This window comes from Chlamydotis macqueenii, chromosome 36 (assembly GCF_036417535.1).
Source record: "Chlamydotis macqueenii isolate bChlMac1 chromosome 36, bChlMac1.mat, whole genome shotgun sequence".
NCBI classification, from domain to species: domain Eukaryota; kingdom Metazoa; phylum Chordata; class Aves; order Otidiformes; family Otididae; genus Chlamydotis; species Chlamydotis macqueenii.
This window is the reverse complement of record NC_141591.1, coordinates 208,304-234,992: the sequence shown is the minus strand read 5'-3', so window position 1 is coordinate 234,992 and position 26,689 is coordinate 208,304. Positions and strand designations below refer to the sequence as shown.

The 26,689-nt window shown below is 57.3% G+C and overlaps 3 protein-coding genes and 2 non-coding genes across 11 annotated transcripts; 4 read left to right on the top strand and 1 right to left on the bottom strand.

Annotated features, from left to right (window-relative positions):
- The first annotated feature begins 3,058 nt into the window (after nt 1-3,058).
- On the top strand, nt 3,059-7,548 carry LOC147596852 (uncharacterized). Of its 5 annotated transcripts, none has more exons than XM_086769344.1 (5): nt 3,059-3,276; nt 3,674-3,837; nt 4,701-4,809; nt 4,962-5,060; nt 5,515-7,548. In XM_086769344.1, the coding sequence occupies exons 3-5, from the start codon at nt 4,722-4,724 to the stop codon at nt 7,494-7,496; spliced, it is 2,169 nt and encodes a 722-aa protein (XP_086625470.1). In that variant the 5' UTR covers nt 3,059-3,276; nt 3,674-3,837; nt 4,701-4,721; the 3' UTR covers nt 7,497-7,548. The 5 variants fall into 5 exon arrangements, with proteins under 5 accessions (XP_086625470.1, XP_086625468.1, XP_086625472.1 ...); XM_086769342.1 differs by having other exon boundaries at nt 4,351-4,809; XM_086769346.1 differs by lacking the exon at nt 4,701-4,809.
- An 800-nt stretch (nt 7,549-8,348) lies between these two features.
- Nucleotides 8,349-11,088, bottom strand: LOC147596851 (uncharacterized). Of its 3 annotated transcripts, none has more exons than XM_086769370.1 (3): nt 10,945-11,088; nt 10,307-10,424; nt 8,349-9,868 (listed from the first exon to the last, which is right to left on the bottom strand). In XM_086769370.1, the coding sequence occupies exons 2-3, from the start codon at nt 10,383-10,385 to the stop codon at nt 8,487-8,489; spliced, it is 1,461 nt and encodes a 486-aa protein (XP_086625496.1). In that variant the 5' UTR covers nt 10,386-10,424; nt 10,945-11,088; the 3' UTR covers nt 8,349-8,486. The 3 variants fall into 3 exon arrangements, with proteins under 3 accessions (XP_086625496.1, XP_086625499.1, XP_086625497.1); XM_086769373.1 differs by having other exon boundaries at nt 8,349-9,865; XM_086769371.1 differs by having other exon boundaries at nt 10,949-11,088.
- Nucleotides 10,863-22,918, top strand: IL4I1 (interleukin 4 induced 1). Its single transcript, XM_086769387.1, is given in 9 exon segments — nt 10,863-11,195; nt 13,127-13,276; nt 16,271-16,382; nt 18,670-18,968; nt 19,819-19,931; nt 20,720-20,921; nt 21,356-21,424; nt 21,659-21,792; nt 22,004-22,918. Coding segments are annotated over 9 exon segments (2,250 nt in total). The 3' UTR covers nt 22,842-22,918.
- On the top strand, nt 11,966-12,073 carry TRNAL-CAA (transfer RNA leucine (anticodon CAA)). Its single transcript has 2 exons — nt 11,966-12,003; nt 12,028-12,073. It is a non-coding gene; the product is annotated as a tRNA-Leu (tRNA).
- TRNAE-CUC (transfer RNA glutamic acid (anticodon CUC)) lies at nt 12,258-12,329 on the top strand. The gene has a single exon. It is a non-coding gene; the product is annotated as a tRNA-Glu (tRNA).
- Nucleotides 22,919-26,689: the final 3,771 nt, after the last annotated feature.

Below are 26,689 nucleotides of genomic sequence, written 5' to 3'. Positions count from 1 at the left end.
CTATGGGGTGCTGGGGTGCCCGGATGTTGGGGTCCCTATAGCGTGGGGGGTGCCTATAGGGTGTTGGGGGGGGGGTCCTGTGCCTATGGGGTGCTGGGGTGCCCGGATGTTGGGGTCCCTATAGCGTGGGGGGTGCCTATGAGGTGTTGGGGGGGGTCCTGTGCCTATGGGGTGCTGGGGTGCCCGGATGTTGGGGTCCCTGTAGCGTGGGGGGTGCCTATAGGGTGTTGGGGGGGGTCCTGTGCCTATGGGGTGCTGGGGTGCCCGGATGTTGGGGTCCCTATAGCGTGGGGGGTGCCTATAGGGTGTTGGGGGGGGGGTCCTGTGCCTATGGGGTGCTGGGGTGCCCGGATGTTGGGGTCCCTGTAGTGTAGGGGGTGCCTGTGGGGTGCTGGGGGGTGGGGGGCCTGTGTCTATGGGGTGCTGGGGTGCCCGGATGTTGGGGTCCCTATAGCGTGGGGGGTGCCTATAGGGTGTTGGGGGGGGGGTCCTGTGCCTATGGGGTGCTGGGGTGCCCGGATGTTGGGGTCCCTGTAGCGTGGGGGGTGCCTATAGGGTGTTGGGGGGGGGGTCCTGTGCCTATGGGGTGCTGGGGTGCCCGGATGTTGGGGTCCCTATAGCGTGGGGGGTGCCTATAGGGTGTTGGGGGGGGGGGGGTCCTGTGCCTATGGGGTGCTGGGGTGCCCGGATGTTGGGGTCCCTATAGCGTGGGGGGTGCCTATGAGGTGTTGGGGGGGGTCCTGTGCCTATGGGGTGCTGGGGTGCCCGGATGTTGGGGTCCCTGTAGCGTGGGGGGTGCCTATAGGGTGTTGGGGGGGGTCCTGTGCCTATGGGGTGCTGGGGTGCCCGGATGTTGGGGTCCCTATAGCGTGGGGGGTGCCTATAGGGTGTTGGGGGGGGGGTCCTGTGCCTATGGGGTGCTGGGGTGCCCGGATGTTGGGGTCCCTGTAGTGTAGGGGGTGCCTGTGGGGTGCTGGGGGGTGGGGGGCCTGTGTCTATGGGGTGCTGGGGTGCCCGGATGTTGGGGTCCCTGTAGCGTGGGGGGTGCCTATAGGGTGTTGGGGGGGGGGTCCTGTGCCTATGGGGTGCTGGGGTGCCCGGATGTTGGGGTCCCTGTAGTGTAGGGGGTGCCTGTGGGGTGCTGGGGGGTGGGGGGCCTGTGTCTATGGGGTGCTGGGGTGCCCGGATGTTGGGGTCCCTGTAGTGTAGGGGGTGCCTGTGGGGTGCTGGGGGGTGGGGGGCCTGTGTCTATGGGGTGCTGGGGTGCCCGGATGTTGGGGTCCCTATAGCGTGGGGGTGCCCTATAGGGTGCTGGGGGGGCTGTCCCTATAGGGTGCTATAGGGTGGGGAGGTGGGTGCATAGGTGTCTATAGGGAGCTGGGAGCAGGGTGATGACCCTAAATCAGGTTAATTCACCCCAAGGTGCCGGGGTTGGGGTGCCAAAGCCACCTGAGTGCGGGGAGCCTCAAAATTAGCGATTTTTTTGTGGGAAGGGGCACATTTTTGCCCTGGGCTTGTTCATCTGCCACCCAGCAGCTGGGTTTTCCAGTGTAAAGGATTAAATATTGGGAAAAACAAGTTGGACGAGCTTCCTGCAGACTTTTTTTTCCTTCAGAAATCCATTTTCGAGATGGTGCTCACTGAACCGCGCGTTTCTGGCGCGAAGATGGGAGACGCAAAGTTTTTGGGGGTGGTTTTCAGAGCATCAGCCCCTCCGCTGTGTCTGCCTCTTCACCGCATCACGGACCAGCTTGAGGAACCTGAATTGAGTGAAAAGCACCCCAAAACCTCCCCACCACCACACAATACGATTTATGATCCCTGCTAGGAGCAAGGCAAATGGAGGATGCAATGCCACAATTTCTCTGCTTTTCTTTAAGTTTTCCTGACTGTCTCTGGTGAAATTTGCTTTGGAAAAGTAATATTTGCAAGAGGTATTACTATTAGGCTGGGGAGAGCAGAAATTGGGGTGAAAACCTGCTAATTTGGAGCCTGCGGGTTGAAATCGCCTCCGAGGGGAAGCGCCCGCTTCCAAAATGGCGGCCCCCCGCCCGCTTCCAAAATGGCGGCCTCCGCCCTCTTCCAAAATGGCGGCCTCGCCCTCAGGCGGGACGAGCGGGAAGATGGCTGCGGCCTCCTCCTCAGCCCTGGGCGAGCGGGGCGAGATGGCCGCCCCCGCGCTGCCAGGGCAGCCTCGCTGAAATGGCCGCTGGGGGAGTGGAGCCCTGGGGTCCATTTTGGGTGAGGGCAGCTGGGCCGGCGTTGCCACGGTGACGGGCCCGGTCAGGGGGCAAAGCCCCCCGAAAAAATGACTGCTGTGGCCCAGGGTGGGACGGGGACATTTTGGAGGCATCTGTGAGCCCCAAACCCCTCACGGCGCTCTTAAACACAATTGGTCCGTGCTCCGTGCTGGTTCAGCATCCCTGCTGTGCAGGTGGCCACCCTCTGTTGACCCAAAACCCCCCGTTTTTCCCCCAAAACCCCCCATTTTTCCCCCAAAACCCCCCATTTTTCCCCCAAAACCCAGACCCTTTCCCCGCTAGAGAGAATCGGGACGGCCATGATGACGGGAGGGTTTCTGCAGACTGGCAGCCCGCTGCCCTCAGCCCACGTGTGCTAAAACATCCCCCGGTGCCCTCCCCGGGCTCCAAATTTAGGGGTTTTGGCCCCAAAGTGGTCCCTGATCGGTCTGTCACCAAAAAAATGTGCGGGGCCACGCTTACAGCAGTGAGCCGCGCCGCCGCGGAGGAAAATGTCCCCCGTCCCCACAGAGGGGCAGGCGAACCCAAAACCGTCCTTTTTTACCCTCATTTCGAGGGAAAACACCTCCCTAGGACACCAGTGAGCATTTGTCACTCTGGAAGGTTTTTCTTTTTTAATTTCCGCCCAGTGGCACTGTCGCTATTGCCGCCAGAGGGCCCTGGCAGTTGTGCAGAGCTCTTTTCTCCCCTCTCTTTTTTCTTTCCTTCTTTTTTTTTTTTTAAAAAAAATTCCTTCCTTCCTTCCTTCCTTCCGTTTTTTTTTTTTTAACTCTTATTCGCTCGGGGTATCAGAGGAACCGGGTTTCTCCGGTCACGCTGCGGCCGCCGCACCGCGCTGCCCCGCTCCCTTTGCATCCCTGAGGAGGGACAAGCACATACAGCCCCTCGCAGCCCCCCTGCCCCGTGTTTTTTTTTTTTTTTTTGGGGGGGGGAAAAGAGGCTTTCTAGGGAGAAAAAGGGGGGGGGGTGCATCTCCTGCCTTTGCCGACAGCGTCTCCCCAGCCAGAGACTGCAGGTAATGGGGAGATTCGGTCTTTGGATGCGGAGCGGGAGCAGAAAATGGCTCCTTTTTTTTTTTTTTTTTTCCTCATCCCCTTTCTTTCCCCCTCCATCATCCCCTTCCCCCCTCCATCTCTCCTCCCCAGGGTGCCCGCACCAGGCTTGAACTCGATGCCCGGATGCTCTCCATCCCCAGGGAGGGGGAAAAAAAACCAAAAAACAAATAAAAAAAAAATACCCCCAAACCTCACCAAAGCCCCAGCCCCATTGTCCTTCTGCAGGCGTCCGTCCTCCCCCCTCGCTTTGTTCAGGCGGGTGGGTTTTGTTTTCGGCCGGCGGGATTGGAGGTGTCTGCGAGGGCGTGCGGTATTGACCCCCTTTTTTTTTTTTTAATTTATTTTTTTTTTTAGCAGGATGGCAAACCACCGAGGAAGAAACGAAGCAGGATGAAATGCTGGTGGGGCCTTCAAAAACCAAAAAAAAAAAACCCAAACAAACCAAAACAACAACAAAAAAGTGAAAATCGCAGGAGGGATCTGCGGTCCGTGCTTGAAAGCGCCTTTTATTCCTGGCACCAGTAAGTTGGCAACGACCTTCCGCAAACCCACCTCCTCCCAACCTACCTCCTCCGTCCTACGAGCGGTAACGGCGAGAAAAATAAAACAAACCAGCCCCGCACGGGGATGCGCCCGCGCACGGAGCGGGGTGGGGGGAGCGCTTGTAATTTGCTTTTAAATGTGTTGGGTTGTTTTTTTTTTTTTGGCAAAGGAGAGCACCAGACCTGGTTCCTGCAGCTGGGAAAAATGTTTTTTTTTTTTCCCCACGCGCAGGCTCCGGACGCTGGGGGTTTGCGTAGGGAAATAACTGTGATTTCCCCTCCGTGAGAAGGAGCAGCGGTTGCGATGGGGTGTTTTGGGGGTGGGTCTGGAAGATTTGGGGAAGGAGTCTCCGCGCAGAAGAGGGACACCCGGGTTTGGTGCAGTAGGAATGAGCTGTTCGGTAAAACCTGGGTGGAAATGAGTGTTGGGGTGAGGGTCTCTCAGCAGAGCGTTTTCTGCAGGTTACAGAAACTTTTTTTTTTCTTTTTCAGGAATCACACGCTCTGTATTCCAGTTTTCCCCTTCTGCTTTGTCCTCCGCGTTAACTTTTGGGAAAAAAAAAAATGGTTTAGCCGGATTTGGTGGAGGCAGAGCGTGTAGAGTTCCTGTGAGATTTGGGAAACGCGCGGCGGGGTAACGGACGGAGGGTTTTGTTGGCTGCCGGCCCCACGCCTGAGCCGTTCTGTGTCTCAGCCAGGCCTTGCTGTTACCCTGCTAGGGGACAACAAATCTGTTGGATTTTTAGAGAATCCGGTTAATAAAACAGGAGATTTCCACCAAGAGCCCAGCCGACGGATGGTTGCGCGCTGGGCTCTGCTGACGGGGGGTCCCCTCCTTCCAGGGGGGCCTGGCCACACCAGCCATGGAGCCGTGGGTGCTGCTGGACCCGCGGCAGAAAGCGCTGTACCGCGACGTCATGCAGGAGAGCTACGAGACGCTGATGGCACTGGGTGAGGAGCCTCCCCGTCCCCGCCGCAGACCATTCGGGGCGGACAGGGGATCGGCTTGTTGGACCCGCACGTCTCCGTGCGAGGGGCGCTGGCGCCGGGGGGCTGTCGGGGAGGGCGGACCCTCCTGACCCGTGTTGCTCTCTCTTTGCCAGAATTCCCCATTTCCAAGCCCGATTTGCTGTCCCGCCTGGACCACGGGGATGAACCTACGGCCCTGGATCTCCACATGCCCAGGGACGCCCCGGCCGCAGGTGAGCCCCAGGGAAAAGCCTGCGTTCGGCCCCTGGAGGTGTGGGGGGCTCCCCCCTCGCCGACCTCTCCCCAAAATGGGCAAACCCCACACCGTGACGGCGGCCGCCGTGCCCCGGGCTGCAAGCCCCGGTTTGGCCACGGCGTGGAAGAAAGGTGCTGGGGAAGAGCGGCTGTGACGCCAGGGAGACGTCCTGGCCAAAACGGGAACGCCGGACCCCTTCTTGGCCGCCTTTCTGGAGTGGTCCCGGCAGGCGCGCGGAGGTGCGGTGGGTTCGTTACCGTGTGGTAGAGAGGGGCGGTGGGATCGGAGCTGCCTCTGCTGGAAGCGCTTACCTGGAAGGGGTGTGAAATAAAAGAGGAGGAGGAGGAATCCTTCCTCTCCCTTCCCTCCCAGCCCCGGGAGAGACGATCTCTCCTGCCTGCGTTGTGTCTGCCTCTCTCTCTGCCCCACAGAGGACGGAGCGCAGGCGCAGCAGGAACCCCCCGCAGAAGAAGCTGCTGAGAAAGAGCCCGAAGCAGCGAAACCTGCGGGCGAGGGGGGTCCTTCGAGCCCCGCCGGGGCCGGAGCGATGGTGGACAGGAGCGGGGCACCGGGGGAGACGGCCACGCGCCCGAGCGAGAGCCGGCCCGGCAACGTGTGCGGCGAGTGCGGGAAGAGCTTCAGCCACAAGTCAGCCCTGGTGAAGCACCAGAAGATCCACACCGGCGACCGCCCGCACGAGTGCCCCGACTGCGGCAAGGGCTTCATCCAGCGCTCGGACCTCACCATCCACCAGCGCGTCCACACGGGCGAGCGGCCCTACGCCTGCCCCGACTGCGGGCGCCGCTTCAGCGTCAGCTCCTCCTTGCTCACCCACCAACGCACCCACGCGCCCGGCGGGGAGAAACCCAACCGCTGCCCCCAGTGCGGCCGCAGCTTCGCCGACCCGGGGGCTCTCGACCGGCACCAGAAGAGCCACCTGGGCGGGAAACCCTACGAGTGCGGGGTGTGTGGGAAAGCCTTCGCCTGGAGCTCCCACCTCGAGCGGCACCGGCGCATCCACACCGGCGAGAAGCCCTTCCAGTGCGCCCAGTGCGGCCGAGCCTTCGCCTGGAGCTCCCACCTCGACCGCCACATGCGCACCCATGCCGCCGCCACCGAGGGTGAGGAGGACGGGGAGGCGGAGGAGGAGCCGCCGCCGCCCCCCCAGAAATGTGCTGACTGCGGCAAGCGCCTCAACCACCAGACGGACCCCCAGCGCTTCAAGCACAAGGGCACCCAGACGCCGCCGGCCGGCGCCGAGCGCGCCGGCAGCCCTCCACGGCCCTACCGCTGTGAGCAGTGCGGCAAATGCTTCAGCCAAAGCTCCGACCTCCTCAAGCACCAGCGCATCCACACCGGCGAGAGGCCCTACCCCTGTCCGGACTGCGAACGCCGCTTCCGTTGGGGCTCGGCACTGGCCAAGCACCGGCACACCCACGCGCGGCAGCGGCAAGCCGGTGACGCCGCCAAAGCCGCGCCGGCAGCCGCCGAGGAAGCCGGTGCCGGAGGGGGCGGCAAACCCTACGCGTGCGGGGCGTGTGGGAAGAGTTTCGGCTGGGTCTCGCACTTGGAGCGCCATCGCCGCACCCACACCGGGGAGAAGCCCTTTCGGTGCGGCGAGTGTGGGCGGGCGTTCGCCGTCAGCTCCCACCTGGAACGGCACCGCCGGGTGCACACCGGCGAGCGGCCCTACTGCTGCGGCGACTGCGGCAAGAGCTTCGCCGTCAGCTCCACCTTGCTGGCTCACCGCCGCACGCACGCCGCCCGGCCGGGCCGGCCCCACGCCTGCCCCGAGTGCGGCAAGGGCTTCGGCGCGCCGGCCAGCTTGGAGCGGCACCGGCGGCTTCACCGGGGCGAGAAACCGTACCAGTGCGGCGTCTGCGGCAAAGGCTTCGCCTGGAGCTCCCACTATGACCGGCACCGGCTCACCCACACCGGCGAGAAGCCCTTCTCCTGCGCCGACTGCGGCAAACGCTTCGGCCGCAGCTCCCACCGCAACCGGCACCAGCGCGCCCATGCGCAGGGCGGCCCGGAGAAGCGGCATGTCTGTCCCGAATGCGGCAGAGCCTTCGGCCTCGCCACGGCCCTGGCGGCCCACCGGCGACTGCACGCCGCCGCCGCCGGCACGGGGGGCTGCAGCCCCCTCTCCTCGCTGCCGCCTGCGCGGTGGGAGGGTGAGGAGAGGCACGGGGGGGCGCCCACCCCCTCCGAGCTCTGGCCCGAAGAGCTCAGCTCCGTTTTCCAGCAGCACCCCGTGCCTTCCTCCTCCTCTTCCTCCTCTGCAGCCCCCAGGGGCTGGGCTGCCAAGGCTTTCCTGCCCCCTCCCACGGGGTGGAGGCCTGGGGAGGGGGCCATCCTGCCAAACAATGCCCCCCCGGAGCCCTGGGCTTCTCTGCCTCCCCCCAGCTCCTGAGGGGGGCTCGGCACCGCCCTCCACCTTTGGGGACGGCACAGGGGCTGCTGCAGCAGCTGGGGGGGGTCCCAGGACACCCTGGGGTGGGGTCAGGATGGAGAAGGGGGGGTGAGGTGGTGCTGGGGAGTGGGCATGGGGAGGGCGAGCGGCGAGCGCTGGGGGGCAACAGCCAGCGCGGGGGCTTTGGGGGGAAACCGGGAGAGGAGGGGCAAGGGAGGCCAGGGGGGATTTGGGGAGGGCTGGATGAAAATTTGGGGTGGGGGGGGATGACACTTCTCCCTGTAACCCTCCTCATCCTCTGCCCCCTGCTCTGGGGCGCGCCGAGCCGGGGATTTGGGAAGCGGGAGAGGCCGGCGTTCCTCGGCCGGGGCTGGCAGGTAATAAAGTAGAAGGCAGTTCGGCAAAAAAAACCAAAAATCCTGCGGCCGGCCTGAGCGCGTCCTCGTCTGCGGAGAGGGAGGCGACGCGCGTGGTGTTCCCGGCAGCGGGAAACGCGACGGAGCTGGGGCTGGCGCGCGAGGAGAGCCAGACGCAGGCGGCTGCGGGGCGCGGGGCTCCCGTTTTTATTCCTCGCCCCACACTGGCACGTCCCGCTGCCGACCCACTGCGCCCACGGCATCTCGCCCTCGGCGCGACACGGCGTCCCCGTTCACCAGCCTGCAGGCACACACGGCACCGCGTTTCGGCGCAGGAACCACCCCCGGCTCGCCTCCAGCCTTTCCTGGGTGGAGGCGAGCGCCGCTTCCCTCGGGAAGAGGCTCCCTCTTCCCCCGAGACGTCCCTTTCCGGGGTCCCATCGCTGCTGGGAGACAGCGGGAAGGAAAAATCCCACCCCGGCGCCTCGCCGGAGCAGCCCCTCGCCCTCCTGGGTGCCACCCTCCGCCCCTTAAATGTCGCTTGGCGTCCTTCGGTTCGTCCCCAGGCTGGGTTTTCCCCTGGGCACGGCTCCTCCTTCCCCTTCCGTCGCAGGGACGGAGGGGTCGCGATCCTTCAGGGCTCCCCGCCGCTGCAGGCTCCGGGCGGCTTCGCCGGCCCCGCGGCGCCGTGGGGCTTCTCCCCCGCCAGCGGGGTCCCGGCGGGGGGCGGCAGCCGGGGGGCGAGGGAGAAGGCGGCCTTGGGGAGGTGGCAGCGACGGTGTTTGGCGAGGTGGGAGCCCTGGCTGAAGGCCTCGCCGCACTCCGGACACTCGAAGGGCTTCTCGCCGGTGTGGACACGGCGGTGCCGCTCCAGGTGGGACGCCCAGGCGAAGCCCTTGCCGCAGTCGCCGCAGGTGTAGCTCTTCTGGGCGGCGTGGCCGCGCTGGTGGGCGAGGAAGGGGGGAGCCTCGCCGAAACGCTTGCCGCAGTCGCCGCATTTGTAGGGCCGGTCGGGGGAGTGGGTTTTGCGGTGCTGGAGGAGGTGGGCTTTCTGGGCAAAGCGCTCGCCGCAGCTGCCGCAGGGGAAGGGCCGTTCGCCCGTGTGGACGCGCCGGTGCCGCTCCAGGTGGGACGCCCAGACGAAGCCTTTCCCGCAGTCGGCACAACGGTGGGCGTGCTCTCGCCGGTGGCACCGCTGGTGCCGCGCCAGCGCCGGCCCGGCTCGGAAAAGCTTGCCGCAGTCGCCGCAGCGCAGGGCTTTCTTGCCCAGGTGGGTGCGGCGGTGACGGGCCAGGTCGGAGCTCTGGCAGAAGGTCTTGCCGCAAGCCGGGCAGCGGTGGGGCCGCTCGCCGGTGTGGCTGCGGCGGTGCTTGGCCAGGTGCGAGCCTTGGCTGAAGGCTTCGCCGCACTCGGCGCAGCGGTAGGGCTTCTCGCCGGTGTGCACGCGCCGGTGCCGCGCGAGGTGGGAAGCCCAGACGAAGCCCTTGCCGCAGTCGCCGCATTTGTGGGGTTTCTCGGCGGCGTGGCCCCGGCCGTGCGCCGCCAGCTCGGCGGCGCCGGCGAAGCGCTTGCCGCAGTCGCCGCATTTGTGCGGCCGGTCGCTGGCGTGGGTGCGGCGGTGCTGGAGCAGGTGGGAGCTCTGGCTGTAAGTCTCGCCGCACTCGGGGCAGCCGAAGGGCCGCTCGCCGGTGTGCACCCGCCGGTGCCGCTCCAAGTGCGAAGCCCACGGGAAGCTCTTGCCGCAGTCGGCGCAGCCAAACGGCCGTTCCCTTGCCGGCCCCTTGCCGGCCGCCCCACGGAGGGGTTTGGCGCAATCCAGCCTGGGGACCGCTGCAGCTTTGGGCGTCTTGGCGGCGCCGTGCGGCACGGCTTTATCCGGGCACTTTGTTTTCCGCCGGTTTGAGCCGAGGGGCTTCTCCCTCTGCGGGCTGCGGGATGAGCGCGCTTCCAGCTCCTCGCAGCTCTCCGCCGCCGCTCCTTCCTCCGCCGCTTTCTCGCTCACCAGCCCCTGTGCTGCTGGGGAAACGCGAAGAGGAGAAAAAGGGAAGAACGTGGCCCCAACCGGAGCAGGGGGTGGCATTTAAATCGACGGAGCAGGAACAAAATTCCCCTAAAAATCTTGGTCTCCTGGAGAGGAGGGAGAGAGATGCGACGGGAGATGTAATCCCAGTTTGAACTGGGACCGTGGAAGTGCTGAGCGCACCCCACTGGGCCGTATTTCCAATTAAAAAAAAAAAAAAAAGTGCAGAGTGATCAATAACACTGTCCCGCAGAAAATCTGAGGAGGGGGCTGGGATTTGGGGAAATCACCCGCAAAACCTGCCTGGAGCGCTCCTCCCCACATCCCGCCCCACTGGCGATCCCGTTCCCTGCCAGAGCTGGGAAAGAAAAGAGAGCAGTGGAAAATTTGGGGGGGGGGGGGTGCGGGAAAGACAAGGTTTTGCGTGTGCTCACCGAGGGACAGCAGCGTCTCGTAGCTCTCCTGCATGACGTCGCGGTACAGCGCTTTCTGCCGCGCGTCCCACGGCTCCATGCCGGCGACGGCTTCTCCCTCCGCGCTCCTCAGAATTCCCTGCGGGGGGGAGGAGAAGCCCCTCTGAAATGGCGGAAATCCCCCGAAACCAAGGAGATCCCCCGGGGCAGTGCTGCTTCGCTCGGGGTTTGGTGCTTTCTCCGCGTTTTTTCTCCCCCGCTCGCGGCACGCGGATGGTCCCTCCATCCAGGACCAAACCCGAGCCCGGAGCGGCCTGGGGGCGGGGGGCAGGGGGGTCCCTGTTTTCCCCCCTCCCCGTCTTTCTCGGCAGAGTGCGTCTCACGGTGATCTCCGCCGTCCTCCCTCCGGCATCCCGCTTCCCCCCCCCCCGCCCCCCGCTCCCCATCTCACCGGGAATCAGCCCGGCGACGGGGATTTGGGGGACACGTCCCGCGCCGCGTTCCCGGGGAGCCCCGGGTGCCCGCGTCCCTCTCCATCCCTGCTTGGCCGCCGCGCCCTCCCCAAAACGCTCCTGGGATGGTTCCCAAGGCCTGGATCCTGCCGTCTCCAGCCCCGGCGCAAGTTCGGGACGGCCCGGTTCCCAGTTTCTCCGCGTTACCTGCCTCACGTCTACCAGGCCTCCGCAGGCCTTTCCCTGGGCGCCGCGTCCTCCCCTTCCCCGGCGGAGGCCGCAAGGAGAGGCGGGGGGACGCGCAGACCCCCCAGGCCCGCCGAACCTTCCGACGGCAGCGCACAATGGAGACGACGCCGGTCATGGCTTCGCTCCGGAAGCCCGAGCCGGTATCCGGGAGAGCGGAGACGCCAAGAGCGGGCTCCTCGGCAGCAGCGTTTTCCCAGAGCCCTCTAGAGGTAACCAAACTCTGGATCTGCCCCCCGCCCCGGCCCCCCCTCGCAGGCTCCCCGGCACCCCGACACGGCCCCGTCCCGTCCGCCGCGGCACCCCCGCGCCCTTCCCTTTCGCCCAGTGCTTTTTGGGGAGCCCCGGCCTCGCTGGAAACTCTGCTGCGGCAGGCGGTTGCGGCAACGGCGAATTTTTTGGGGTGCGGTGAGCGTGGGACAGTGACGGGAGTCACGGCAACGGCCAATTTTTTGGGGTGCGGTGAGCGTGGGACAGTGACGGGGGTCACGGCAACGGCGATTTTTTGGGGTGCGGCGAGCGTGGGAAAGTGATGGGGGGGTCACGGCAACGGCGATTTTTTGGGGTGCGGCGAGCGTGGGAAGGTGATGGGGGGTCACGGCAATGGCGATTTTTTGGGGTGCGGCGAGCGTGGGAAGGTGATGGGGGGGTCACGGCAACGGCGATTTTTTGGGGTGCGGCGAGCGTGGGAAGGTGATGGGGGGTCACGGCAACGGCGATTTTTTGGGGTGCGGCGAGTGTGGGAAGGTGATGGGGGGTCACGGCAACGGCGATTTTTTGGGGTGCGGCGAGTGTGGGAAGGTGATGGGGGGTCACGGCAACGGCGATTTTTTGGGGTGCGGCGAGTGTGGGAAGGTGATGGGGGGTCACGGCAACGGCGATTTTTTGGGGTGCGGCGAGCGTGGGAAGGTGATGGGGGCGGGGTCACGACAGCCGAGGGGTCCGCCATGGCAGGGGAGGAGGGGAGCGCGCCCCCGCGGGTGTCAGGGTGGCCGAGTGGTCCAAGGCGCCAGACTCAAGGCTCCGCTTTCCCGGCCGCGGGAATTCTGGTCTCCGCGTGGAGGCGTGGGTTCGAATCCCACTCCTGACACAGCTTTTTCCCGGGCACCGAAACGTCACCGTTCCGTTAGCTGATCCGCTGCCAGTTAGGGAAAACGCGAATTCTCGTTTTTTTTTAACCCAAAAACCGCGCTCCCGCGCCCGCCGCTGCCGTTGGCTGGGCGCGAGCGCTGCCGCCACACGTGGGCCCGCGGCGGGGGCGCGGTGCCGTCGTCTCCCTGGTGGTCTAGTGGTTAGGATTCGGCGCTCTCACCGCCGCGGCCCGGGTTCGATTCCCGGTCAGGGAAGTTACTTTTTTTCCCCGCAACAAAATAATTTCCTTTTTTTTTTTTTTTTCCCTTTCTTTTTTTTTTTTTTTTTTTTAAATTTTTATTTTTTTTTTTTTTTTTATTTCCCCCCCTCTGATGATACCAATAATAGATTTTTTTCTTTTTTGGCAAATCCAACCCTTGAAGCTCACGCAACGATGGCAAAGGCCACGTGCACTCAAGTACGACAGAATGATGGAATGCTTTGTGTTGGAACAGTCGTTAAAGCTCATCTTGTTCCACCCCCACTGCCATAAGCAGGGACGCCTGCCACCAGAACAGGTCACTCAAAGCCCCGTCCAACCTGGCCTTGAACACTTCTAGGGATGGGGCATCCACAACTTCTCTGGGCAACCTCTTCCAGTGCCTCGCCACCTTCCCCGTGAAGAATTCCATCCTTAATCTAAACTAAAGGCCACCAACCTTCCCAAATCTAATCTAAACCTACGCTTCTCCCGTTTAAAGCCATAAACCCACCTACTTGCAGCAAGGAGGGCACGGAAGCCCGTATTTCTCCAAGGTGAAAACCACTTGCAGATTCCCGCCAAGGAAACACCGACCCACAGCCCAACCCCTCGTCATCCTTTCCTGCAAAAGAAACCCCTGGCACCGCCGCAGGCTGCTGCCTTCGGACTTTGCGGCGATGCTGAGTTGCCTGTTTCGTTCGAGAAACTCCCCGCTCCACCCGGTGCATTGCTCAAGTCGTCCAAAATTGGAGGTTGCCCGGATCCTTTTGGCAATTGGGGTGTTTTGGTGTTTTAATTCCTCTCCTTCAGGCTTTAGGCCTTGTTTGCCACCCGTCCCAAGCTCAAGGGGAGGAGGATGTTTTCTCTAGCACCTGTCTCATCGAGGCCAGGGTGGAGAGGTGCCTCCGCCTCCTCTTTGGCGTCACATGCCGCAGGGCGGCTCGCACGTGCACGGTGCTGGTGAGGGGATCGCGGCTTTGCGGGATGCTCACCCTCCCAATGGAAACCTTCCACTCATCCGAAAGCTCTGGGGACACCTTATCACGACCTTTCGCTACTTAAAGAGGGCTTGTGAGAAAGGCGGGGAGAAACTTTTTAGCAGGGCCTGTTGCGATAGGACAAGGGATAATGGTTTGAAACTAGAAGGCGGATTTGGATCAGACATGAGGAAGAAATTTTTTGCAATGGGGGTGGTGAATTTCGGAGAGGCAGTGGATGCCCCATCCCTGGAAACACTGAAGGCCAAGCTGGAAGGGGCTCTGAGCAGCCTGGTCTGGTTGGAGGTGTCCCTGCTTATGGCGGGAGCTTGAACTGGATGGGCTTCACAAGATCCCTTCCAACCCAAACTGTTCTGTGATTCTGAAAACTTCGCATTTATTTCTCGGAATATCCCCCCAGTCTCAAACGTTTTATCTCACAGTCCCATGACGGGTCCGAGTACGTGCAAGGTGTCCTGGGCGTCTTTTGGGTGTGCAGAAAATGGATGACAAGAAAATTCTTTGGAAGGATCTTTCCGTAACAGAAATGGCGTGCACACCTTAGGCCTGTGTCTGCCAGCTCAAACACTCATTATGGCTAATTACTTAACAAATCCACCCGGGTACACCCTGGTTTTTTCCCTCCCCATGGTTTACAGACCCAGCTCATTTTTGACATCCGTATGCAAATGCTCACGCGTGCGTGCGCCTCCCGTATTTTTTTTTCAAGTTCCTCCTTGCACCATCAAAAACACAGCTGGTGTCTCACACCAACATCTACCTGCTCTGATTTTGGAGGACCAAACCAAACTTCCCTTCGTTAAAAGAACCCGACATTAAGACCAGAAGCCAATTATTTGGAATAAAACAACCGTCTCTTCTTCCCCCATGCCACATTGTCCGATTCCACTTGGTTTTCATCCCTCTTGCCATCCTCCAAGCTTCATGTCGTAATGGGTTTCAGGTGGAAACTCAGTTTCCAGTAATCTTCAGGGAAGCAGCAGGCGGAAGCAGGAACATGGGAGGAACTCCTTTGTGCAGTTGGTGGCACGCGTTTCTTAGACAATAAAACCTGTAATTTGAAGTTCATCCCAAAGCAGCCTGTTGGGACACGTGTTAAGCTAGCTTGTGTCAAAACTGGATGAAAGAAACTGCTCTCCCTCCAACATCTCCAGCTGTCCTGGGAACACCCGTTCCCAGGACACAAAACGATGCCTTTGCCTTCAGCCTTGAATCAAACTGGTGGATGTTCTTAAATGGAGACATGCTCTGGGATAAAAAAAAAAAAACTCAACAAAAACACGCAATCCTTCATTTTTCTTTTTTTTTTTTTTTTAATTTTTGCTGACCATATCAATGGCACAGTCAAGGCGACGTTCAAAGCACAATGAATCTCCTTGGCCATCCCAGCGGCAACACTGAGAACATGCTTTTGGGGACGATTAAATTGCCCCAGGACTGGGCTGTCTCCAGAAGCAGGAGCACAAAAATCTCCACCTTGCTGTAGAAACACACCCACGCCCCATCCACAAGCACATTGCTGTGCAAGACCTGCGTCCTGGCTTCTTGCAAGAGGACCCATTGAAGGCGGCACCACAAAACCCTGATGTCTAGATCGCAAGTTCACCAGCACCAAGAGATCCCCTAGGTGCAAACGTGTCCCGTGGGTCCTACTAAAACACTCGTTGCCAGTCACTTACGCAATTTGTAAGCACCATTCCCCAAAGACCAGGATCACCCAGAGGGAACTTAATTTGCAACTTCCTGAGCGCGTGGCTTCATGGAAGGGGTAACGCACGGGATGCCCGTGCAACACTCACCGTCCTGACCTTGCCGTGGTTCTGCAATCCACGCTTCCGGGCCATTATGTATTTAAAAGAGAAGACATCACGGGTGGGCACCACCACCTGATCTTTCCAGAGCCCCACGTCCCTCGCCATGATTCTGCAAAACTCCACTTAAAGTTCGGGGGCTGGACTCCGTGATCCTTAGGTTTCCATTCTACCTTCAGACATTTTATCATTAAACTTGGCACAAACCCCACGATACTGCTGAGACTTGAACGGGACGAGGTGTGATGGTGAGGTTGGCTCTGCGCAGGAGACTTACGCTGTTGCAGGCAAAGAGTAAAGGAAGCAGTACTGGAAGAAGACAGAAAAAAATATAAATAATGATAGCGAAGCTGCACTCTCAACCTCAGTGTCTGGGTGGGCAGGGAGGATGCCCTGACGTCTAAACACCAAATTTTTCACAGCAGAAGGGAATGAGTTTGTTGTTTCTGCTTTGACGCACGTAGCTGTGGGCTCCAACACAAGAAGAACTGAAAGCATTGCAAGGGGGGGGCGGCGAATACTATTTTCTTATTGAAGTCCTCCTAAGAAGAGCCAATCACGACCGAAATTTGCAAAACCACCTCCAGTAAACATTTTTCAGGGAAAGCCCCTTCCATGAGGCTGCCGTCTGCCTCGAGGCTGAGATCACCCCTCAGGGTCCAGAAGTTTGAGAAGTACCAGTGTCGCGTTTCGCTTCCTCAGCCACATCAGCAAATTGTCTGAGTTACTGAAAAAGACGGTCTCTAGGCACAACGGCAAAGTTTGGAGGGGAAGGGTAGTTAGTGGTGGTTTGGTTTTGCTTTTTTTTTTTTTATTTTTATTTTTAGAAGCAGACCAGCCAAGGTGCCTACAGCGTGTTGAGTAAGTCTCTGGGTGAGATGTGGTCAACCAGCTTCTCCACTTGGGTTTACGGTGCTTTGGTAGGTCAAAGTTCTGAATTCTGGAAAAATGCTGGTGCAACTCCCCCGGCTTTTGCCGTTTCAGTGAAGGAATCTGAGCTCTGAGTTCCCTCTAGAGTAATGACGATGGGATCAAACCCAAGTTGTGCAACACAACAGTGTCCAACAGATGAAGCGTTGTCTGGAAATTTTCATCATCATTTTGGGTATTTTGGATGCTAACTCAGAGGTCTCCTTGGGATGCAGAATGGATTCCACCTTCAGAGAGATTTCAATGGGTGCCCCTTTGTGCAGCACAAGGAAGAAACCAAAGCTGCTGCTTCACTTCTGGGAAGTCCTCTGCCCTTCATGGCAAAGGGTGCGGTCAACCCTTACTGTATTCTGGTAATCATAACACTTCCTAAAATGGGTCATAAATTGATGGCTCACATCCAAAGCTGGTAACACCAGTGAGTAAAGAGAAAAAAAAAAAAACAAAACAAACCACGCAGAGGAACTGACTACGTGCTCAGCTGGTGGTTCCCCTTCTTCTGACAAATGACACTCTGCTCTCTTCCGGGGTGTACTGATAGGCAGAACTTTTTTTGAACCACCACGGCTGGGTCGCTTTTTTTTTTTTTAGCCCAGGGTATAAAATGAAAGCAGATCTCAGCAGATGACTTGCCTTCCTACTGGGACAATGACTGGGATTGGTGAGTGACGCTCCCTGGAATCTTGAGCTCTCTTGCTGTTTTTTTTTCTGGTTTTCTTTAATCTTTGGTACCTGGGTTGAGGTTTTTTTTCCGTCTGTGGAACATCTGCCTTTCGTGTGGTATCTTGACAGCATGAACACGAGCCTTCCTTCCTTCAGCTAGGGCATTTCATGATCACCTGGATCTTGACTTTGCAGCACTGTGGGCAGTGGGAAGCCTTCCTCGCAAGTTTGGGGGTGGGATGTTCCTAGTTATGCAGGGAAAGATGAAGCTCAGAGTCTCCAGGGACCTTCCTGGAGAACATCTCCTTGCATCAGGTTTGTGGTTTCTCCACATCCAACCACAACACAAGAAGGTCTGATGGAAGATGGACATCCATCAGATGGTTCCAAGAGTTGGTCCCAATGCATTAGTTCTCCCTGCCACGGAGAGCTTGATCTCCAAAAGGATCTCCTTTGTCTTCCATATTGTCCAGGTTTCGGCAGGGATGGAGTTAATTCTCCTCTCAGTAGCTGGTGTGTTTTGGATGTTGTGTGTGAAGAATTCTGTTATTATTGTAGTTTTCCTTTGTTATTTTAGTAAATTGTCTTCATCTCAACCCACGAGTTTTCCTTCCTTCTCAATTCTTTCCCCCACCTCGCTGGGGAGGGGGAGGGTGAGCGAGAACCTGTGTGGTGACTAGGGCTAAACCGTCACATACATAACCCACGGGTCTTCGGGGTTGCCACGTTGGGTGAGACGGGGACAGCGAGACTGGCTGATGAGTTCACATCACTACAACCCCCTCTCCACACGCCAAAAACACGACTCGAAGCAGCTTCTCTGGTCCTTCAGGAAGATCAGAACAGCACCAGCGTTGGGTCAGGAAGGCTGATGTGGCTCCATCGAGGTGATATCACCTTCTGCCACGCTTTGAAAAAGGCAATCTGCTCTTAACAGGCTAATTGTAACAGATTCTAATTATTTTTCACTGCCACAGTGTCTTCAGGGAGCTGGATCAGCTCTACAGGCTCTAGAAAGCCCTGCTTTCCGGAGCTGGACCCAGAAAATCACCGGCAGGGTAATGGCTCTGAGCTTTACTCGCAGCAGGTGCACTTTGACCCAGGCTGTCTGCAGATCTGGGGCCGTTCCAGCAAAAGCAGTGATTCCCCAGGGATTTTCCAGGAGTGACAATTACTCAGAGTGTGGTTTCAAAACCTTTTTTTTTTTTTTTTTCCCCTGCCTTTTTCACTTGGAAGGAAACCGTCAGTATTTGGGGGAAGGAAAAGAAAGTGAAAGTTGTTCTGTCCTTATTTCAGAGAATAGAAGGCAAAAACAGAAAAAAAAAAATCCCAAAGTCCCTATGAAAACATTAATATAATGTTTCAGTGTTGTTCCCTATGGGGTACCTCCAAAACGAAGTCACTTTAAGTAAACGGAGAAGTCCCACCACCCATCTTCATCTCTCTACTCTGTCCGTCTACTCTGTCCATCCATGCAACGATCTCCATCTACTCTGTCCATCTTTCTGGACATCATCATCTCCTCCTTTCGCTCTCCATCCACCGCATCCAAAATGCCGTGAATTGCCGAGGTGTGAGAAAAGGCGGTGGGGGCAAGAAGATCGCCTTAATTCTTTGCGTGCAAGTGACGTTAATTACCGTTCTTCATTATGGAGTCTTTTGAGTTCATTCAAAAGGGTCAAAATCATTTTGGGAACTCACCACACCAGCTGCACAGGCAGAACATGAACATGAAAAAAAAACCAAACCCGATGTCTACGGGCTTGCTTTCACCTTGAAGAAATAAATCACGTTCACTGACATGGCTTGACACCTGGCTACGGAGTTCTGCTGATGCCGTGGGTTTCGTAACCATGCCGGTTGATTTGAGAACAGGGTTACTAGATATTCCTCTTCAGGGCTTGGACACCAGCGTACTCAGAGACAGCTTGTGCTGCCTTCTCCCTCCCAGGCTGTCAGGAACGAACCTGCGTGCCGATTGCCGAACGCCCGCGTTGCATTGGGTTTTTTTTCTCTTCTTTTCTTCTCTCCCTAGTCCTTTTCCAACTACTCCTGCTAGCAGGTCTCCTAAGCGCAAAGAGGTTTCCATGTTTCCCTGAATATTGCCTCCATGACAAAGACTACGAGGAGCTGCTGGAGATTGCCAAAGACGGGCTAGAACCTGCAGCTCATCCAGCAAACGTGGTCATCGTCGGTGCGGGAATAAGCGGGCTCACCGCAGCGAAGTTGCTCCGAGACGCCGGCCACAGGGTAAGTCGTTGCGTGAGAGCCGTGAGCGCCCTTGGGTCTTCTTTTCCTACCCTGAGGATTTTCCAGCCTGGAAAGGGAGAAGGGAATGCAAGGGAGAGGACCACCGCGGTGGGAGAAGGAAAGAAAAGCAATGGGGCTCCAGTAATTTAATCAGATTTAGGCATGAATTGCAAAATCCACAGGCTGGGGCAGGCACAACTTGTTTAGATGCTCCCCAAATGAATGCAAGCGGCAAAGTTAAAGAAGCAGTCTTCTCTCTCTGTCCCGGAGCGGTTTTGAGATCAGGTAGAGCTACAGCTGCCCCGGTAGAGCTTCTACAATTCTCCAGCCCAAGGGCGACATTTCGTTGCTGCGGATCAACCAGCACAAACCTCCCGGGCCCTTCAAACCCTGCCTTGGTAAGGCAGCATGTGGTTTGGGGGCGTGGTTTCAAAACTGTGTTGACTGTCCCAAGGTGCTAGACAAAATCCAAACCCATGAGCCTCAAAGAAGGTTTCAAAGGCCCAGAGGGACAGGTTGGTGCCTTCCTCTGGCTGTTTTCAACACCCTGGTTTATGCTTCCAGCACAAGGATTATCTGAGCCAACACTAGGACCTTCTCACCAGAGAGTAGGTGTCCAGACGTGACACAGAAGTTAGGAACTGAGAAGCTGCCCTGCAGGTAGAGGGATCTTGGCCAACCCAGAGAGTGGTTTGGATCTGCAGATGGTTCATTTCCCATCTGGAGGGGACCTGTCCGACTCCATGGGCCATAAACGCTGCCTGCCAAAGTGCCTGTGAACCACACAGGTGGTTTGCTTAAATAGTCATTGCCTGAACATCTACGGTCTCCACTGCATCCTTCGTTTTAGGTTACCATTCTGGAAACAAGCAACCGGGTCGGTGGGCGGATCAGGACGTACCGGCCAGAGGGACAGGACTGGTACGTGGAGCTGGGAGCCATGCGCTTGCCAAGCAAGCACAGGTAAGGCAGTGTCCTACTTCACAGCCTTGATCAGATGAGGAAACGTCCCATTTTGAGGAGCAAGGCTGTGGTTTGAGATGGGGCTGAGGACTTGGGCGTGGGTGTAGCACAGCAGGAGGAAGGAGCTGTCTGCCCCATCTCAGCTTAGCGTCTGCATAAAAGGGACAAAAAAACCACATGGTCACCTGCATGTGAGGTTGGGAGAATGGTGGAAGACCTCTCGTCTCAGTATCATGTCCGTGCATGATCAGACCTCAATTTTGGAAGTCACAGCATCAGCAGAAGGATGAATTTCCACCAGCTCTGGTGGAAACGGCCTTCCAAGCTGGGCTCTCTGAGAGAGTGGAGTCAAACAAGGTTCAGTCATCAGCCGAAATGCTTTGGGAAGAGGCTGTAGATGAGTCACCAACCGCACCACCTGCCGAGGAGACGAGTCGGAGCTGTAGGAAACCTCTGCCTCCTACTTCAACAGAGCACTGCTCTTGCTCCTGGTTACATCCTTGTGCAACCAGTAGCTGGAGAGAGCGAAAGCCGAAGGGCTTCTTTCTCCACAGCCCCATGGTTGCTGCATTGAGCTGGGAGCAGGCAAGACAACTTCAAGTGGTAAAAAACTAGAGACGGCAGTGCCTTCAAGAGTCACAATCTCCATCCACAAGCCAAAATAATACATGGCTACACCAACGTAGCCGATGGCAAAGTGTCCTTCTACGCTTCTGATGTTTTGGTGGCAGGGTTTTGGGGTTTGGTGGTTGGCAAACATTTGTCCCTGTGTGTCTCCTCTTTTCTAGGCTCGTCCGGGAATTTGTTAGGCAGTTTGACCTGAAGCTCAACCCGTTCATCCAGACTGATGACAACACCTGGTACTTTGTGAACGGCGCTTGGATAAGAGCTGAAGAAGTGGACAGAAACCCCAACATCCTAAACTACACGGTGAACCCGTCAGAGAGTGGCAAGAGTGCCAGCCAGCTTTACAGAGAGGCACTGAACAAGGTACATGCCCATGGGGAGGGGATGGCACCTTCCAGCAATGTTGCTCACCCAAGAGACGTTGCTGCTATTTCCTCTGAGCTGTGGTGGACCCCCACCTGCGCGATGGGTTGAGGAAGACTCAGTGATGAGTTGAGGAAGAGTAGGGTCCCTTCGGAACGAAAGGCAGAAAGGCTCGTTCAGAAACCAGGGCAGGTGGTGGCAAGACCTCTTTTCGCTGGGGCTGATTTGCCAAGACTCGGGTGAAGCAGAAAACACCACACCAAGGCACAACTTCCCCAAACCTGAACCCCAAGCAGCAGGACCCATAGCTCTAGCTCAGCTCCAGGCGCTACCAAACCCCAGGGCTGAAAACCCCAGAGGAATCCTAACAGAATCTGGGGCAACGCTTGGAAATGCACATTTTTCTCATAAATATATCAATGTTTTCTCTCCAGGCTTTCAAGAATTTCCAGGCTAGAGACTGCAAGGAATATCTAGCTAAATATGACTCCTTCTCCACCAAGGTAAAATAATTCATCTCCAGAGCTTCTGTCGTGCTAAACCGGAGGAGACACTGATCTCCGGCAAGAAGCTACAAAGGCCGCATTAAAAAAACCCCAACTTTTGGTCCGGGCTTTAAGCAGGTCGGGAGTAGGAACAAGGCAGCAGGGCACGACTTTCGGCTTAGGAGACAAAGGAAATACATGCGCTAACTGAGATAACAGCATCGGGCTCTGTCTTCTTCCCAACTTTTCTAGGAGTATTTGATTAAAGTAGGAAACCTAAGCCGAGGAGCGGTTCAGATGATCGGTGACTTGATGAACGAGGACTCTGGGTTTTATCTGTCCTTCCTTGCCTCACTGTGGGATTTTGATGTCTTCTCCAGTGAGAGGTAAGATGGAGTCTCCTACAGCAAGCCCCGTTTTGTGCCAGTCCACAGCAGTCCACCAGAAGAGGAAATTTCAGTGGCAGTTAGATGTCTGAACGGGAGGCACTCCTGACTCAAGGGGCCTCCGAGGTCTGTCAGCGTCTCTAGAACAGGCCAGGTTTTGCAGCCCCCAGCCCCCAATGTCCTTCCCTCACCTCCCGCTTCTTCCTTTCAGTTTTGATGAAATCACAGGAGGGTTTGACCAACTGCCTGAAGCCTTCCACAAAGCACTGCCTGGTGTCATCCAGTTCAATTGCACGGTGGAGAAAATCATGACCAAGGGAAACAAAGTCCATGTGTTTTACCGCACTCCAGACACCCTGGCTCCAACCAGAACAACTGCAGATTACGTCCTTGTCACGTCCACCGCCAAAGCCACCAGGCACATCCAGTTCCTGCCACCGCTCTCTCCTCCGAAGACCCACGCCCTGCGCTTCATCCACTATGCAGGTGTCTCCAAAATAGCCTTGGCTTGCACCGAGAAGTTCTGGGAGAAGGATGGCATTCGAGGAGGGCAATCCATCACTGACCGCCCTTCCCGGTTTATCTACTACCCCAGCCACAACTTCTCCAGCGGGGTGGGCGTGATCCTGGCTTCCTACACCTGGAATGATGATGCTGAGTTTTTCCTGCCTCTCACGGATGAGAAGTGCCTGGATGTGGTTCTCCAAGACCTCTCAGATATCCACCAAGTGAGCAAGGACTACCTGCAGTACACCTGCGACCAGTAAGTGATCGAGAAGTGGCAGCTGGACAAACATGCCCTGGGGGCGTTTGCCGCCTTCACCCCTTACCAGTTCGTCGACTACTCCCAGGCTCTCTTCGAGCACGAGGGTAGGGTGCATTTTGCAGGAGAACACACCGCTCAGCCTCACGCCTGGATCGACAGTGCCATGAAATCGGCCATCAGGGCTGCGAGCAACATCCACCACGACAGCGGCGAAGCCTGGATGCTGAACGAGGAAGAGGAGCGGGAGCAGCCGGGGAGTTTCCTGCAGAAGGAAGATCTCTGAGTAGGACTCCTGGGCTGAGCTTGCTGGATGTCACCAGCATGGTTTAGATAGTAGGAAAAAATGTTTTACGCTGAGGGTGGTGGTGGAACACAGGTGCAGGTTGCCCAGAGAGGTGGCGGATGCCCCATCCCTGGAAACGTTCCAGGCCAGGTTGGCCGGGGCTCTGAGCAACTTGATCTGGTTGGAGATGTCCCTGCTCCTGGCAGGGGGGTTGGAGTGGATGGGCTTTGAAGGTCCCTTCCAACCCCAACCATTCTGTGATTCTCTGGTTTGACGGCACTTTTGGTGGTGTCAATCTGTTTCTTTCAAGGAAAGTCAGCAGGAGGACATCTGCAGCTAAAGCGTTAAAGAAAAAAACTCGGAGAGCGCTGACTGTCGTCAGACAGGACCTGGTTAAACACTTAACGAGGACGGGAGGGAGTCCTGAAAAAAGTACTGCCCAAGTAGGATTCATAACTCTAATCCCTGGCTCAGAAACAGTGCACTAATTTCTGATTAATTTATGTACAAAGCACTTCAGGAAATTGCTAAGATGGAATAAAGGTGGACATTTTCCCTGTGTGTCTGAGGTGCCTCTGTCTCTGCAGAGAGAAGTCTTGTCACGTAGCAATCATCTCACCCCACTTCAGCCGTTTAGAAACTCACCACCCGTCAGCTGGGTCTTCCTCCCCTTCCAGAATTTGGGAGAGAACTCATTGCTTCTGAGTCATTCCCTCCTTTGCGCAGCCCAACGCAACCGCTCCTAACCCCCCCGGGTGCCAGTCAGGATGCCATCCCAACCTCTAAACTCCACCATCTCTTCTACCCATCTCCCATGGCTAAGCATGGCCAAACCCAAGTTATAAAGTTAGATCCAACGCCATAAATACAAAAAGCAAACCCGGAAGTGATACAGCCTGCACACAGAGATGGCTTTTACTGGAGTTTCTCCTCTCACGTGGTAATTGCTGCCCTAAATTTTATAGTCTTGGAAACTCAGTCTGGGCTGCAGGTGTTTGGGTTTTTTTTCAGATTGTTGGGAGGATGTTGACAAATGAACAAAAGGAAAAGCAGACCACCACTAAGTACATCGCGCCAGGCCTTTGCTGCTTTGCATGTAATTCATCTCGCTTCCCGTAAAACACAAACCCGCCTCTCAACCTCTGTCTCCACATAGCTGGAGGGGAAAGGGTCATGGTCTTCTTCAGCCTGAAAAAACAGAGGTTCAGCTCTCAGCAGAGGAGGCAGGGACAGAAATGATGGAGACCATTGGTGAAGTGGTTGAGTCACCATCCCTGCAGGTCTTCAAAGAATGTGTAGACGTGGCACTTCAGGATGTGGTGGTGTTGGGTTGACGGTTGGACTTGATGATCTTGGAGGTCTCTTCCAACCTTAAGATTCTATGATTACCCCCAGGGAAGGACTGGAGCTAGTTACACCCAGCAGATTTCCACCAGGCACTGCAGAGACAAAGATCTGGACTAGCTTAAAGTGATGAGGCACAGGTGACAATTGATTAAATACAGAGTGATCTGGAATTGAACCTGGCCAGGAACATCAAAAGCAACAAGAAAGAATTCTATAGGTATGTCGGAGACAAAAGGAGGTCCAGGGAGAATGTAGGCCCCCTCCGCAAGGAAATGGGTCACCTGGTTACCCGGGACATGGACAAGGCTGAGGTACTCAATGACTTTTTTGCCTCAGCCTTCACCGATAAGAGCTCTTGTCCCGCCACCCAAGTTGTAGAAGGCACAAGCAGGGACTGTGAGGATAAAGAACCGCCCACTGTACTGGAAGAGCAGGTTCGGGAACATCTGAGGAACCTGAAGGTGCACAAGTCCATGGGACCTGACGAGATCCATCTGCGGGTCCTGAAGGAACTGGCAGATGAAGTTGCCAAGCCTTTGGCCATCATATCTGAGAAGTCCTGGCGGTCTGGTGAGGACCCCCATGGCTGGAAGAGAGGGAACATAACCCAAATTTTTAAAAAGGGGAACAAGGAAGACCCGGGTAACTCCAGGCCGGTCAGCCTCACCTCTGTGCCCGGCAAGGTCATGGAGCAGATTCTCCTGGAAACCATGCTAAGGCACATGGAGAGCAAGGAGGTGGTTGGTGACAGCCAACATGGCTTCACCAAGGGCAGATCGTGCCTGACCAATTTGGTGGCCTTCTATGACGGGGTGACGGCATCAGTGGACAAGGGACGAGCAACAGATATCATCAACCTGGACTTGTGCAAAGCTTTTGACACTGTCCCGCACAACGTCCTTCTCTCTAAACTGGAGAGACATGGGTTTGATGGACGGACCACTCGGTGGATAAGGAGTTGGCTGGATGGCCGCACTCAGAGGGTGGTGGTCAACGGCTCAATGTCCACGTGGAGACTGGTCACGAGTGGTGTCCCTCAGGGGTCTGTGTTGGGCCCGGCCCTGTTCAACATTTTGTCGGCGACATGGACAGTGGGATAGAGTGCACCCTCAGCAAGTTCGCCGACGACACCAAGTTGTGTGGTGCCGTCGACACGCTGGAAGGGAGGGATGCCATCCAGAGGGACCTGGACAGGCTGGAGAGGTGGGCCCGTGCCAACCTCATGAAGTTCAACCAGGCCAAGTGCAAGGTCCTGCACCTGGGTCATCGCAATCCCAGGCACAAGCACAGGCTGGGCAGGGAATGGATTGAGAGCAGCCCTGAGGAGAAGGACTTGGGAGTGCTGGTGGACGAGAAGCTCAACATGAGCAGGCAATGCGCCCTTGCGGCCCAGAAGGCCAACTGCATCCTGGGCTGCATCAAGAGCAGCGTGGCCAGCAGGTCGAGGGAGGTGATTCTCCCCCTCTACTCTGCCCTGGTGAGACCCCACCTGGAGTACTGTGTCCAGTTCTGGAGCCCCCAGCACAAGAAGGACATGGACCAGTTGGAGAAGGTCCAGAGGAGGCCACAAAGATGATAAAAGGGCTGGAGTACCTCTCTTATGAGGCCAGGCTGAGAGAGTTGGGGCTGTTCAGCCTGGAGAAGAGGAGGCTCCGGGGAGACCTGATAGCAGTCTTCCAGTGCCTAAAAGGGGCCTACAGGAAAGATGGGGAGAAACTCTTCAGCAGGGCCTGTTGTGACTGGACGAGGGCTAACGGCTTCAAAACAGAGAGAGGAGATTCAGATCAGATATTAGGGAAAAGTTTTTTCCACTGAGGGTGGTGGAGCACTGTCCCAGGTTGCCCAGAGAGGTGGTGGATGCCCCATCCCTGGAAACGTTCCAGGCCAGGTTGGATGGGGCTCTGAGCAACCTGGTCTGGTTGGAGATGTCCCTGCTCCTGGCAGGGGGTTTGGACTGGATGGGCTTTGAAGGTCCCTTCCAACCCCAACCATTCTGTGATTCTATTCTCTGGTCAACGTTAGCGTGTTAAGAGCTCAGCCGAGTGGCTCCTCCCAGTGAACTCAAATCACTTCCGGGGAGGCCCAACCACCCTCAGTGGCTTTGAAACACAAAATTTCATGGCTAATCGTTATCCCGTTTGCTCCATCCACTCAAGCGGCGCAGTGGCACCAGCCCATCTGTTTGGTGTGGGGCAAAACCACGTGCGTAACCTCAAACCGAGGGTGAGCGAGGAGTTGCATCACGGCAGAGAAAGGATCAAAAAAGGCCACAGGCACCTTCTTAAGCCGAGAACAGAGCCAGTCTCAACACGCAGCATCGGCTGCGTTACGAGAAGCGTACCGCAGAACTTGGGAGGGTTGCAAAAAGAGGAAACGGGAGGATTTTACCTGCTCGGTTTATCGCATCGCCTCTGACTTTAGTTTTTGTGTTTTATCACCACGCAGCCTTTGCGGAGCACCAACTCCCTTCCCCAAACGAATTATTTTAGCAAAGCAGCTTT

What these genes read in the sequence shown, in the direction of transcription:
- LOC147596852 (XM_086769344.1), top strand. Translation starts at nt 4,722, where the DNA reads ATGGAGCCGTGGGTGCTGCTGGACCCGCGGCAGAAAGCGCTGTACCGC. An exon ending in CGAGACGCTGATGGCACTGG is followed by an intron (nt 4,810 to 4,961) that starts GTGAGGAGCCTC and finishes TCTCTTTGCCAG; the next exon opens with AATTCCCCATTTCCAAGCCC. An exon ending in CAGGGACGCCCCGGCCGCAG is followed by an intron (nt 5,061 to 5,514) that starts GTGAGCCCCAGG and finishes TCTGCCCCACAG; the next exon opens with AGGACGGAGCGCAGGCGCAG.
- LOC147596851 (XM_086769370.1), bottom strand. Translation starts at nt 10,385, where the DNA reads ATGGAGCCGTGGGACGCGCGGCAGAAAGCGCTGTACCGCGACGTCATG. An exon ending in CGAGACGCTGCTGTCCCTCG is followed by an intron (nt 9,869 to 10,306) that starts GTGAGCACACGC and finishes GCGTTTCCCCAG; the next exon opens with CAGCACAGGGGCTGGTGAGC.